This window comes from Odocoileus virginianus, chromosome 5, assembly GCF_023699985.2.
Source record: "Odocoileus virginianus isolate 20LAN1187 ecotype Illinois chromosome 5, Ovbor_1.2, whole genome shotgun sequence".
In the NCBI taxonomy this organism is placed as follows: Eukaryota; Metazoa; Chordata; class Mammalia; order Artiodactyla; family Cervidae; genus Odocoileus; species Odocoileus virginianus.
In genome coordinates this window covers 19,544,996-19,560,488 of record NC_069678.1, presented here as the reverse complement: position 1 = coordinate 19,560,488, position 15,493 = coordinate 19,544,996, and the positions used below count along the sequence as shown (strand labels likewise).

The 15,493-nt window shown below is 46.1% G+C and overlaps 1 protein-coding gene across 5 annotated transcripts in view; it reads right to left on the bottom strand.

Moving 5' to 3' along the window:
- LOC110125760 (uncharacterized protein C1orf226 homolog) overlaps positions 1–15,493 on the bottom strand; it is a 345,339-nt gene that overhangs the window by 98,670 nt on the left and 231,176 nt on the right. For all 5 annotated transcript variants that reach the window (XM_070467692.1, XM_020875040.2, XM_070467693.1 and 2 more), the window contains one exon: positions 8,263–8,355. In XM_070467692.1, the coding sequence (XP_070323793.1) occupies positions 8,263–8,355 (93 nt within the window). The remainder of the gene's footprint in view (positions 1–8,262; positions 8,356–15,493) is intronic.

Sequence of the window (15,493 nt, the reverse complement as noted above, 5' to 3'; positions counted from 1 at the left end):
TTTTCAGGAAAAAAATGTTTTTAAAGAGGGAAAGAAAAGCTAATGACCTACCTTTATGGGATTATAAATCAAATTTGGCTTCAACTGTGGAGGAGAGATATATTACTGAGTAATAACTAGAGCCAAATTCAGTTTAACTGTCCTCAGAAAACTCAGAGCTCCAAACTATACCTGAAACCACTTTTTTAATGTGGTAGCTTTGGGAGGAAATTTTCAGTTTTGCTACTCTCTGTCCTCAATGAGCTGTGGTCTGCAAAATATGCCAGGGAATGAAGACATTTCACGTTCAAACGGGAATGGAAGAGGCGGTGGAGGAGGGAAGACAAGAGGAACGGCAGGGGCGCGCGTCTCTAAAGCCTGTGGCACCTCTGAATACTTTTCAAGGAAAAAGCACCCTGCAAACAGCCCGGGAGGACCGGCAGGACTGAGCCGGGCTGGTCTTCAGGCTCCTTCAGCCTGAGGTCCCGGCTCTGGAGGGCCCTACTGGAACCACTGGAAGCACAGGCTGAGTGACATCGCTGAGGCCAGTGAGCAAGGCCCAGGGGGACAGATCTACCTCCTCGCTAGCTCCACGGTATAAAGGAACAGAGATAAAAACGTGAGTGGGCAGAGCATGCGGACACCCTAGGGGCAGCCGTCCAGCCTTTTGCCACACATTCAGAACCGGGGAATGACTCGTTTTTCTTCCTCTCTGTCCCCTCTGTACCTACAAAGGACACCTGTGGCACTGCTGAGCCTTTTAAGAGAACTCTGAATTAGTTTATTAGCCCATCCTTCTCCACGCCTTTCCCCACCCCAGCAGCCTCCCCCCTTTTTTTTTCTTCTTTTTAAAAAATGTATTCCACACTCCAAGGTAATTAAAAAGTCATGAGATAGAGCGGCTTAACTTGAAGGAAGGTTCTGCTTCACATACTGGCTAATAAAAATTTTCTAGAGAAAGGAAGAGTCTGTCATACAAACGGAAATACACAGACCACCAATTACAGGAAGTTTAACTTACTCCAGTACTCTTGCCTGGAAAATCCCATGGACTGAGGAGTCTGATGAGCTACAGTCCATGGGGTCGCAAAGATCGGACACGACTGAGCGACTTCACCTTCCTTCCTTCCTTAACTGACCCAGGGACCCCAGGAGCTGCATTCAAAATCCATCACTACGTGCACACAGGGGCCCCACTCCCAGACAGTGACCAATGTCGGGCGATTCTGAGCAGGCCCGTCCTCAGAGACACAGGGATCCCCTGACAGACAATCAGAACTCCCTGGCGGCCCTGCCAAACCTTCCTCGGACCACACTGGAGCCTAAGAGACTTTCACCAACCTGTCTTCCTTCCTTCCTTCTGCTCTCCTTCACTTGGAGTCAGACCCACACTATACCTGACAGCTGTGCCAGCCTTGCCTCCCTACTTTCTCCCACGGGCATTTAATCCTGTCATGGCATTAAATTGTTGGAGGACCCAGAATAACACAAAGTGAGAAAGTGAAAAAGGAAAGATACACGAAAGTCATATTCAGCTGCTTCATTTTTTCATTCTTACTGGAAAGTTCCCAGTTGATAGGGAAGAAAAGTATTTTCTTCCACTTAAGAACTTTATATGCTGCTTCCCTAATACTATCAAAATTGATCTCAACTTTCAAAACAATGAGGCTCACGAAGATAACTTACTCCCCTACAAGGCCATCTAGTTCAGTGGCAATTAAAGCCCAACTTGTCTACCTCTAGACCCCACATCTCTTTGCTACCCCAAGTGACAGAATCAAAGGTTTTCACCCTCCACTGTCAGGAAGCCTTTCACTTTCAACAGAGAGAGAGGGTAATGGGCTTGCAGTGCATGTTTTTATAAGACCGCTGAATGAGGGAAGCACATCCTTAAGCACAGATTCTTCTCTTTCCTTTATCTAATAAGTGTAAATATCCAGTCCTCCATGAAAAGTTACAGCTATTCTGTTACTCCAAAATTTCCCGGCAGGGAGTGAAACCTGGTTCAGAGGTAGTCGGCCTGGAACAGTGCCAAGAACAGAAAACAGAGGCAGGGATATGGAACCCAGAAACGGATATGGCATCTTTGGAGGTCTTCCCTAGGAACCCAGAAGTAGACGAAAACTCTGCACTTCCATTTATTTCCTATCCCACTGGAAATTATCAGGAAGCACATCACAAAATCTGTAACCCTTATTAATGTTCTTGAAAGCAATGGTGACTTCTTAAACAATAAAAAAAAAAAAGAAAGAAAGAAAAAACCACCTTGCAAAGGCCAAAGTAACTCAGCTTGGCAGGTTCCCCACACCTCCAGACAGAATGGGATTAGTCTGAAAACACAGCTACCACCCATCTTAAAGTATAACCCATACAGATCTAGAAAACAATTCAAAACTGAAGCACTAATAAGCTCTCACACGATGCACAAAATCCCTAACATGCCTGTGTTAAAACTAGCAAAAAACATGGTAGAAAGAAGACTGGATTCAGTTTAGTCCCGGCTCTGTGACTGCCTGGGTGACCTCAGGACCATTTCTGGTCCTCTCCTGTCCTCTGTTAGGGGATCAGACTAAAGCACTTCTAAAGATCGTTCTCCCAAATTCTGGTTTTATAATTCTAAGCTGTGTGTTTTCATAGGAATGAACAGTACTCTTGGAGGAGGAAACTAGTTTCCTTGCGATGTGATATCCCAGTGACAGGCTACAGGTTAGAAGTTAAAGACACTGGATTGATTAATTAGGCATCTCCTATAGAGCAGTTTTTCTCTAAAGCAGTCTGAGGAGATTAGTTCACACACAGCAACAGGGTGGCAGGAAGAACCCACTTGGGATCTGAACAAGACAGACCTGGTTCAAACCCCAACTTCACCACTGAAGGGACTCGAGGCCTCGGGCAAGTCACTCAAATCTTCTTTTGCAAACCAAACCTAAAAATGGTACCTACCTCACAGGATGGCTGTGCAGACCTAATAAGTGTACACTGCATCAAACAAAGCGTAGCAAATGGCAGGGGCTAAATTTCAGCGTTAGCTATTATCGTTAGATGTACTTGTTATCATCTTAGTGTGTAATAACAATCAGATGGCTCCCACTGGTCTTCTGCCTTCCCAAACAGATAAAATAGAACCGGAGAGAACACATGATCTTTGCCCTTAATGGCTCAGAGCCTATGGGGGAAAGACACAAATAACTAAAATGCAATGCTATAGGAGCTATGGTAGACCTGTGTGTGCATACAGCTAATTTTGCTGGAAAGCTAATTAATTTTGCTAATCTAATACCCCTGTGTATCCTACTCAGTTCCTTTAGACACAATAAATATCTGTCAATGAGAACAGCAGAGCCTTTCTAAAACAAAGCTTTAGGAGATTCCAATACACTTATTGGTGTGTATAAGAAAAAAACTACAGGGAACAGAGGCCCTTCAGTCCTTTTGTAGAAAAATCCTTTGGATGAAGTTCAAGACTAATCTTCCTTACTCAGAAGTCCACTCCCTAGCCAATGGTGCTGTAGTGTGATGCCAGTACTATAATAAATAATGATTATCATATACACAGAAAAGATCAGTACTTGGGCCTTACTGGGAGTCGAAGATAATGTGCTGGTTGAGAAGCCACAAAGCAAAGCCAATCATCTTTGTGGCTGGGTTTATGCCACAAACACAACCTAAGATGCATAAGGGAACTTGAGAGTCATTATCTGTTGGTGCCAGTTAAAGACAACAGCATTTTAGGCACAGTAATATAACCAAAAAGATGTTTTTGTTTCTCTTTACATTTCAATAAGAGATGATCCCAATATATTTGGCTACTGCCTGTGTTAGAACAAAGCATCTGATGGTCAGAGTCACTGAAGAAGTCCTGCTCGTAATATAATGAAGTTAGCAGTTTCCACTGAGGCCTCTCTAGGCCTAGGAAGGCTCTGATCCATGTTTTTCCAAATGGGAAGACTGATGGAATGAGAAAAAGGGAGAAGAACATGACAGCCAAGAGTAGCAAATAAGACTTCATTTGATCCAACTGCTAAGTACTTAATTCTTCCTGATTTAATGACACCCTCATACACAAGTCATATTCACTCACCCAACCAGCCAACAGCCACAATCATTGGAAACACACTGCATGCACCAGGCGTCCAAGTAAGTGCTGGGCTTATAGAGCTGGCCTCTGAACTTGAGCACTCTCTGCAGAACAGGAAGTCCCGGTAAACACTCTTCTCCCCCAGCCGGGAGTCAGACCATCATTCAACAGTCTTGGACAGGCTATGGAGAGAGCAGCAGCTTGGAGGCTGCTTGGGGAAATTCCTGACCTCTGAGGTTCCCATCCTGCCCTGGAAGTTCAGGAGACAGAAACTTTTTACACAAGCCTATTTGGTCTCTGGGGTCTGCTTTCTCTGTAGCACAAAAGGCTCTCAAAAGCCTGAAGCAGCACAGGTAACCTATACATACACACGCAAGCCCCTAAAAGCACCATTCCAGAGTCGGTACAGAGTAACTGAGCCGACAAGGTTAAAGTGATCGCCTAACCCAGCTCATTGAAGATGACTTGCTTAGAACCACACAGCCAGGAGGTAAGAGTTGGGACTAGAACCTAGGTCTCCTCTCAGCTGAGGGCTCCTTCCGATGTGCTACACTGACCCAGTAAAAAGGAACGAGCTCTTAGCAGGAGGAGGGGACTCTTTCAACACTTTTATTGACTAGTACATCACACACACAGTGAGGCTATAACACACGGTGCCCACGGCTGAACATCAGCCATGCCTCGTCCCACACTCACAGCCACCCGGCAAGGGCTCCAGTCCTTATCACTGAGATGTGCCGACTGCTCCATTTCCTTGGAGAGGAGCATGGCCTGTCTACACTTGGCCCTTCTATTCTACAAACAGACAAACACACACACACACACACACATACACACACACGGTGTCAGCATACTCAGATACCAGAGGACAGTCACATGGGAATAAGATGACAAAAAAGGCTGATTGCTATTAATGTGCATTCATCTGTCAGAACCAGTGTAAAATGAACCCTGTGATTAAAGGCATCATCCAAATCACAACCACAGCCTGAAAGGGACACCGCCGGGCGGGGGCAGAGAGAACGAGATGGGAGGGGCTCCCCCTTTCCCAGGCCTGGCATCAGAAGAGTCACGCTGAGGAAAGACCTGTTGGATCAGCTGTTCTGGGCCGCTGGAGGGGGAGTCCACACTAGAGGTTATCGGGGATAGAGTTTCAGAGTGAGTCACCAGGTCCCAGGGACTCCAAGACACTTCTGCAGCTTGGTGTTCATGTACTCGGTGGAAGGAGGCTGGCTTCTCTGCCAGGCGACTCTGCCTCACACAGTTGTCCTTGCATGGTATGTCATCTCGGGCAAAAAGCTTAGACTCTCTAGCCTCCGTTTCTCCACATGCAGGATAAGCATGGCACCATGTTTGGCCCATGATACACAGGAGACAGGTGAGATGGGAAATGAGGCTGTCCTCTAAGGGCAGAACCACGAACGCACCCCACATGGATCAGCTCAGACGTATACTAAGTTACCTGAAAGGCACAGAAGAGGCCCCAGGACAGCAGGCCTGGGAATGTAACTAACTGCAAAGTAAGCAGAGATTACATGAGGCAGAAGTGTATGTTCACTGGCGAGGTGGGGAGATGCCGAGACATTCAGCCACAAAAGCCAGAAGTCAGAGTCACGGAGGCAAAGCCTGGACAGTCTGTTGAACAGACTCTAGGAGCAGCATGTACCCAGCAAGGTCACTCTGAACACCCGGTTTACTATGGAGCCAGAGGCCAGGAAACACTCCTGTCACACAGTCAGCTGACTTGCTCCATTTCCGTGCTCAGGGAGCGACCCTCTAGTGACGTGTCTTCTCACAGCACGCGCCTCTGACAGAAGAATGTGCTTGTGAGGCTAACGTGAGTACCTGGTCTGGAACACCGTTTAATGTCTCACACTGAACAAAGGACCTGATTTCTGGTTTATACATCGGCCTCTTTTGAGCTTTGTCAGTGTGAGTTAGTATCCTAAGGTCCATAATTTCAAAACCTATGAATCTGAGTTTCAGACTCTGAGAGGCTGACAAATCGGCCACTGGTGAGGGAGCAGTTTAGTGAGGAAACTGTCTGTGTGGTGAGTTCCCTGAAGGGATGAGGTGCCATTAATGCTGACCAAGTGAGATGTCCAGGTGACTTTCGTAGCAGGACTGGTGAGGAGATGGGACGATCATGGGTGTGAAAGCATCTTGCAACCTGAAGCGTGTCCACAAATCACAACTACCATTTTATCAGGTGGTACATGAGAGCACCAACCCATGAGTCACCCCTCACGTGAAGGCCAGAGAAAAGCGATCTGACAACACAGGAAGCCAAGCTGGGGTTCAGCCTGGCTGGCTGAGTCACGAGCTTGGGTGCATTGGCCCATTTTTCCTCTGAGGATCTCTCCTGCCTTTCAATTCACGTTGGTCATCATCTGTAATTTCTTTAACAGGGGCACAGGGATCCCACTGACCTGATAGGCCTCACTTATTCCAGTAACTCTCCTTCTCAAGAACCTCTGAGAGGACAATATTCTAAAGACTGTCTCAAGGCTAACTGCTGTGTACACATATGTGGGGTGGAGGGAAGGGGCAGAAAAGATCCCCAGGGTAAGAATACGATGGGGACTGTTGTCCCCACAGTGTAAGTTTATAAAGTCGGGGATATTTAATAAGCTATTACAAATTCCCTACTACTTGTAAATTTTTGAGGACTTAATTCTTTATAAACAGTATACCATCTTCTCTTTTCTTCCTATATGTAAATTTTTAAGGAGTTAATTCTTTATAAACAGTATACCATCTTCTATTTTCTTCCTATAAACTTCCAATCTCACAGCCATAAAACACTTTGTAGAACCACCCCTGGAGATATTCAGGAAGCATAAGAGAATGAATTTGAGTATTATATGTGGGAAATCTTTGCAAATGTCCAGCTGTCCAGAGGAAAAAAAAATGGGCTGCCTTAAGAAGTGGTAGATTCCTCATCACTGGAGAGGTCCAGTCACACACTAGGGAATGTCTTTTGTGAGGAGGACAGAGAAGATTTAAACCCTTGGATTGGCAAGACGACTACAACTTGAACATCTACCCCCTGACTTTCCTACTTCCATGTATTTATCTTTTAATACCTCTACGTATTAGGTACTACTACTATGTATTAGCATTTGTGTTTACCATCCATAACCCCCAGGCTCAAGGTCTGCCTTGAGTCCCATTTGAACTAAGAGCAATGGAGAAAAGCGAAAGTGTTATTTGCTCAGTCATGTCCGACCCTTTGTAACCCCTGGACTGTAGCCCGCCAGGCTCCTCTGTCTGTGGAATTCTCCAGGCAAGAATACTGGAGTAAGTTGCCATGTCCTTCTGCAGGGGATCTTCTCAACCCAGGGATCAAACCCAGGTTTCCTGCATTGCAGGCAGATTCTTTACCATTTGAGCCTCCCGGGAAGCCCCGAGAGCAATAGAGGCTTGGAAGCAAAGGCGGCTCAAGATGTCTATACATTAGCACAGATGTTGCTACACCAATGGGTATAAAACAAAGGCCTCAGCAGAGTCTAGAAACAGGAAAAAGAAAGTGCTTCTCCTCACACATTGCCCATCAACCAAGCCCTTTTCCATTTCTTTCTGGAAACACATACACTCTTCCCTCTGACTATTATGTGAATCTAGCCTTTCCCAGAACATCTTTCTCCCATAGCACATAAAACGGACACAAAACAGCCTGGTGTTTAAACAACGTACACTCACTTGCCTCTCCCCAACTCAGAGGATGGCCCATCACATGGACCGATATGTTCCACCCACCGGGGTCACACCCCAGCCTTCCTGCAGACTGAACAGCAGGTATGCTGGGTCTTGAGGGACTATTCAGGATGGGACAACTGCTTAGGAAGCCTCCTCTCACCTCCTCCCCCATTGAACCCTGCTGACCTTGAATTTAAAGCATTTCCCAAGATCAAGACTCAAAGGTAAAGGTATCGAATTGGGGAAAGGGGTGAATACAAGGATGCCAGGAAATGAACCTGTCACTCATAGGACACAGGACTAAGCCAGTCAACTGACCAGGCCTTTGGTCCTTGCCTTCTCTCTGCTCCAGCTGCAGCCTCTCAACACTGTTGCTGGTTAGAGCAGACCACCTCACCAGATAAGGGAAGGATTCTGCCCAGAGAGTAGCCTAGAAAGAAGAGCTACCCCACGCCCATCTACCCTGCGTCTCTCTTCACCAGAGTTTGTGGTTCAGAGTCACTTACCTTTTTCTTCTTCTTCAGAATCACTTTCACTCCATCCACTGAAACCATAATGCTCACCTTCTTCTTCTTGATGTTCTTGGCTTTAAACTCATACTGCAAGTGAGAAGAGAACAAAGAAGCGCAAACCAGTTAGAGCCGGTCATCTGCACAGACCCGGAGAGCCCGTGACCTGGAAAAGAGGGCCACGGATGGGGGTAGGGAGCTGCTGCGGTTTCTGGGGACACAAAGCACCTCAGGGGGTGTAAAAGCAGGTGGATGTCTGTAGGCAGGGGCTTGGTGATCCTTGGGATGGTACAGGGACTCTGAATGGTCGCTGGTGTCACACTCAGCTATCACACTGGGCCACGCGAGTGGATCTGATCTATTCTATCAAGATGAAAACAGAGCCTGCTTTGAGAATCTCATGAGAAATCCAGACCCTTCCCTCAATAAATCATTCTGACATTTAATGACTTTCACTGTCAGTCAAGTTTTCCTTGAGTCTACCCAAATGCTGCTGAGACTCTATTCCATCCTCAACAAAGATTAAGAAGAGCTGGAATCCATCCTCAGATCAGGACTTTTACCTTCTTAAAGATCATTATGAAATCTAAATTATTCTCTACAAGGTCAAGTCCCAAATTCCCTTATCTGTAGGCCAGTCTTCAGATGTACCCACTAGTCTGAAACATTCTAGACAGTATTCTAAAAAGGATCTGACTACTGATGGTTACAACGGAGGGCATCAGATCACAAGCCCTACATTCTAAACTTCTATCTGCAATCCTGAACAGGCCTGCTTCAGCCACAAACTACACTGCTGATGGATGCTGGCCTTCATCCTCAATCCCAGATATTCTTCTGTTATATTTCTCATTCACAGCCATTTCTTAAGTTTGTGCAGGTAGTCAGAATGGTGCTATAACTCTACATTTTCTTCACTGAACTTTATTCTAAGCACTTATCCATTTTCATCTGGTCCCCATCTTGGTATCACCACCTAGCAAACTTACCTGCCCAGCTCTCTAGTCAAACATTTGGACCAGAGATTTAAAAATAATAATAATACAGGACCCAGGGCCAAAATGTCTACTCCAACCCATAGGCTCTATTCTCTGGGACCTTTTATACTCAAGACCCTTCCCCACCATGCCACCACCCAAGCTTGGTAAAGTACCACCTCCTTGCCTGTACATCCAAAACCTATTTCTACTTGGTATTTTGAAAGACATGAATGTAATCCACCCTAACAAGATAAAAACATAACTTAAGTTGAAAATCTCACAAGAAATCTAGAACCTTTCCTCAGCCATGCTGTTATACTCTGATTTTAAGAACTCAAATGAGAGCTTCCTACCTGCCTGTACTTGATCCCCTGCACTGAAATGTCAGCTCATTTTCTTGTTCTGTTGCACAGCTAGCACTGATGCCCCTTGGCTGTCTGCTTCTTAGAGATAAGGACACGACCCGGCTAACTGAGGTGAAGTATTTTTCTTCACATCATCAGGGCAGGTTCCGGTTTACTGCTGATCTGAGTCTCTAGGTGATAGCAACATAAATCACTCCCCAGCCTGGTGTTGCATCTCCTACCCTCCCAATCACTCTATCCTGTCAACAGCTGTCCTTTTCAGCAGGGATCCTGAAAGAAGAGCAGCAGACAGAGGAGAAAGAGAAAACATCAACTTCAGACTCTGTTTCAGAGTCTGGGAACCCAGAGCCAATCAAGAAGAATACAGTGAAGGACAGGGAGACGTGCTATCGGTACTGGAGTCTGGCTTGTGAGACAGCCTTGGTCATGTTACAAATTGCTGTCTAAGTCAACAGCTGCAAGCTGGTGGAGGGCAGAGCTGTGTGATTGGCACGCAACGCAAAACACGGCTACCATCTGCAGGGTGTTCCCCCGACTGCAGCATTCCGCTCAGGTGCAGCACTAGATGAGCTGAAATTATCTCTGGGTGGGAGAGCCAGCACGAGACTCTGTAAGTCTGCTGACCTTGGCCTTGTGCCCACTGGGAGCGGTGAAGCAGCTCCATTTCCTGCCACACCTGCGTTTACCCCTGCTTGCAGGCTTTCAATGAACACAGTCTTTCAGCTCTGCCTCCCTTGGAAACAAATCACTAAAATCACAGCTGCTCCTGCCAGTAGCAGGAGAGAGGGGTGTGTTCTGATGAGCTCAGGTGGGAGATAAGGGGTTAAGAATCCAGGAAACACCCGGAGGTGGACAAAACCTGCCCCAAACAGGTCAACCTCTGCCTGCTTTATTGTCTTTGCTCTCATCCAGTACGCCATTCGCACAAGCTCCACACACTCCTTTCTTCCCTCTTTCCAGCAACAAATCAAAGTAGCGAATATTAAGGGCTTCCCTGGTAGCTCAGTCAGTAAAGAATCTGCCTGCACTGCAGAAGACCCGGCTTTGGCTTCGATTCCTGGGTTGGGAAGATTCCCCTGGAGAAGGAAATGGCAACCTACTTTCAGTATTCCTGCCTGGAAAATCCCATGGGCAGAGGAACCTGGTGGGCTACAGTCCATGGGGTCGCAAGAGTCAGACACGACTGAGCGACTAAACCACCATCTCTGCAAAGCACGATGTCACTTCCCTGCCCTGGTTCTAGAGAGCATATTATTGCCGGCTGAACCAGACCCATAAATGGCTTCTATTTCCAGAAAAATATGACTATGTCGCTTTATTGTTTGGTCCATGGTCCTATTGGTTTCATTCTCTTTGGGATTTTTCTAAAAATCAATATCCCTGCCCCCAAACCAAGGCTGGCAAGAGGCGCCCAACCAGCTCTTGGCCTGTATATCTAAAATCTAAACCATTTCCATAGTTCGTACTTTGACGACCTTGGTCATGTCTTTAATACCCTGATCGTAAGAACTCAAAGTGCAACTAAACATTCTCTTTGGAAGTGGAAAACAGCCTCTAACTCGATCACTGCCACAGCTGCAGACGGCTCTTCTTTGGTGTGTGGGCACGGGACAGCATGGAAAAGCATGACCGAGGGACTGCACTAGACCCTCAGTGACAGGGACGACACAGGTGCTCCCCCGCACGACAGCTGCTGGGCGCTCCCAGCAGTGCTTCAGAGTCGAGGGGCGCGAGAGAGGCAGGAACAGGCTTCGGGCCCCATGGCAGCGGCCAGCATGGACTGCCTGGGCACTGCCGAGGCTCTCCGCCTGGACCCACTCTGCACCCACTCCACATGTCCGGTGGCCGGATGTCTCAGACCCTTTCCAACCAGAGAACAGGTACTCAAACTGCAGTTCTGTCGAAAACCAGGGAAATGAAATCAAGTGTCTGAAAAGGTTCAAATCTTTATTATCATAAAACCATTTATTTATATGGCAATGATACTTCAATCTGACAATCATGTTATTATGCTCACTGGGGGGACAGAAAATGGATTTTAAAGAGAGGAGATGATAGGAGTGGCCGGGGAACAGAGAGAAGAGGCTCACAAGGACAAGCTCTCCTCTTTCTCAGACTGCACCATTCCAAGGGGTAGGCAGGTCCAGGAGGAAGCATCTGTGTTCTGCCGGGTAGGAATCTAGTCTGCCCAGGTTTTGCCAGGGGCCGAAGAACAAACAGGACTGCTGGTGCCACCGTCTGCGGCCCAGGCCAGCCTTCCACAAAGCCTGTGCCAGCTCTGAAGTCTGTGCCAACAGCCCTGGCTCTTCCCCCAGTGCAGCCAGGCTGACCTGATCTATTTGCTTTGCTAGTCAGAGCCCCACCAGCAAGGACAGATTAAGGCCGACAGGACCTGACCTTTTAGGAAACAAAACATCACAAGCCCTGGAACACTAACCACTGACTAGAGAGACCAAGTGTCTGGGTTCATAAACAAGAGCCTGGGGACCCTGTGTGGGAATAGTGAGTGTGCTGTGCCAACCAGTGAGGCCCGTGAAGGGGAGGCTGGGTAGAGGGAGGCCCAGATTCAGCAGGTGCCAGGAGCAAACACCCAACCAGGGACGTGAGTACGAACGTCGGCTGGACATCAGAGAGCTGCCAACAGAACAGGTTCTCTCTGAGGCCCCAGTGTTTCCTTGTCCCCAGCTCCCAGGGCTAGCCCCTAATCCTGTGTGTCTCCAGTTCCAACGACAGGGTGTCCAAGAAGGGGAAGCAGGAGGTCTGTAACAGAGGTGTGTGTTGATGAAGGGACGGGCCCAGCCCTGCTGTGCTGCAGAAATGAGTACTAATGACAATCACTTTCTTAGGAGCCAGGGGAAGCTTGGGGCTGTATAGACAGACAGACAGAAGAGACACACACACACACACACATCCATTTCCATGAAAATGTCTAGCTCCCTGAAGAATCCTGGATTTTTTAATAAGGATCTTTGGTTTTTCAATTATCTTGTCTACAATTTACCTAGTGATGCACGCTCATCAGCTACATAGGAAGCTGATCCTCTCACTCTTCTCCATAAAATTTCCTTTGCCCAGCTCCTTCCCACTGTCCCCGCAATGCTTCCACTTATGAATCAAGGTGCTACTTGACCGAGAGAGGAGATTTAGTTTGCAAACACAGATAGTGATGTTCTTGCTTGGCCAAGCCCCTGGCTTATAATCAGCTGTGTTTACTACCTTTCTAGAATAAGTCTTATGGCTTTGCTTCCTGCGACCAACCACAGAAAATTTCAAATGAATTCTGGTAGTGCAGTTAGGCATTTTAATCACATTCTGCCCACAGTCTCGGGTTCAAGAGTGCAAACACATCTCTATAGCAAAACTGTAAGCACTTCAACCAAAGGCACCATCTTATAAATGGTCTGTAGAAAATCACTTTGCACTTAAAGTTGGAAAGTTTAACAACGTACTTGAGTGTGTGCATGCTCAGTTGCTTCAGTCTTGTCTCTTTGCGACCCCAAGGACTATAGCCCGCCAGGCTCCTCTGTCCATGGGATTTTCCAGGCAAGAACACTGGAGTGGGTTGCCATGCCCTCCTCCAGGGCATCTTCCTGACCCAGGGATCTAACTTGTGTCTTCTGTGTCTCCTGCAGTGCAGGCAGATTCTTTATCTTCTGAGCTATCGGAAAAGTCCCGATTGCACCTACATGAGGTACCTAAGAGAACTCAAATTCACAGAGACAGAAAGTAGAATGGTGGTCATCAGGGGCTGGGGGAAAGGGGAGAAGGAGTTTAAGGAGTTTAAGGAGTACAGAGTTTCAGTTTTGGAAGATCTAAAGATGGACAAGGATGATGGTAGAACAATACAAATGCTGTACGTAGATTTCATAGAACTGTATGTTTAAGAATGGTTGAAATGGAAAATTTATAGCATATTTTACCAGGAGGAGATAAACATCTGAAACCACTGTAACAAACACATTTCTTCTCATGGCAAGTCCACTTTAATTCTGCTTGTGCAAGGACATTTCTGTTACTCTCCCACATGCAAGTCAAACATGCCATACTTTCCCATACCTCCCTGTAACTGCATTTGCTAATGTTTATGCCCAGAATGCCCTCCCCTCACCACCCACTTGATGAACTCCTGCTTATTCTTAAATTATCTGCTCAGCCTGCTCCACAGGGAAGCCTTGCAGGTCGACTCCCATTTGCCACATCCTCCCACAGAACCACACCATCCACTTGGCTGCTTTTGCCATAGGTGAGTCTCTACTATCACTCACCATTGATAGGTTGTGGATTTCCCACTAGGTCAGGCCCTTCTTGAGAGCAGGAAACATCTTACACATATTTGTGCCCAAGAACACAGCACCAGGACACAGGAGGGTGATAAACTAATGTCAAATAAATTAATGAACACAGCTGACAGTGGTTATTTACCAAGTCTGAGAAAACATAACACTGTCTACAAAGGTAAAATAAATCTCCCATAAGTTAATTAACTGATTAACAACTCAAGTTATTAAAACATAGGTTCCATTCCATGGGTATAAAGACTGTAAGAAGACCTGCTGCTGCTGCTAAGTTGCTTCAGTCGACCCTGTGCAACCCCATAGATGGCAGCCCACCAGGCTCCCCCGTCTCTGGGATTCTCCAGGCAAGAACACTTCAGTGGGTTGCCATTTCCTTCTCCAATGCTGGAAAGTGAAAAGTGAAAGTGAAGTTGCTCGGTCGTGTCTGACTCTTAGCGACCCCTAAGAAGATCTGACTTTCTTTAATTCTTTTAAACTCCACAGCATGCTGGTAAGTACCTTATCTTTTGCTTGATCCATACTTCATTAAGTGAAATAATTTAGAGCCTCCATCGTTGGTCAAGGCTGTTCTCAATCAACTCAGGTACAGAGGTAACAAATCAATGGGATGGTCATGCAGATGAACCTCTGTTCTCTGGGCGACCCAGCTTCCCTGAGATCCAGCCCCTGTGCCTGTGGAGCCAGAATCTGAAGGACAGGGCTGCCCAAGAGCATCCACGCAGTCCCTGACACTGCTGTGTGGCTCAGTAACTTATACTGTTCATTCCCATGAGACCTCAGAAATTTGAGCAAGACAAACACCAAAGCTGGTACTGAATCCACATTCTAGAATACCTGAGGTTTTTTGGAATACCAGGTACAGACATTTAGTTCCTATCTATCAAGCTCAAGCCCAACATAACTTATTTTTGGAAGACATATCACTGAAAGTTGGGTGTAAATAAAATCCCCATCAAGTGCACATTATTTAAAAGAAAGCAGAGGAGCTACTTTTTAAAGAAAGGAATATTCATTGCCATGGTAACATAAATGTAGAAATTACATATTCACCCAGTTCTGTAGACCAGGAGATCTCAAACTTGTTTTAAATCCTCTTGAGATACCTGATAAAATGGCAGAATCTATATCCAAAGCCAGACCTCAGAGATGCTCATTCAGCCAATATGGGATAGAGCCAGAAGTTGGCTGCTGCTGCTGCTTTTTTTAATACAGGAGGCAATACAGATCACATTGTTCACAAACATTACTCTGGTCCATAGAAGCATATTACAAGAGCTTTTACATATTTTTATTTGTATCCAGAATTGCCTTAGACAAAAATCAAAACATCTTAATTATATATGAAAATACTATATTTTAAGTGCAGATGCTATTCTAACAATTAAAATATAGATTCTTAGGAAAGCACCACTGCTATTTACAGTTATCCATTTTCTAAATCAAAGGCATTAAAATGACAAATATTATGCTGGGAGGGGATTACGCTGGGTGGTAGATATCAGGTGTTCATACATTGTGTTTTACATGTTTTGTATCTCTGAAACATTTTTTACATTAAAAAGTATTTTTACTTTACAAATATATTTTC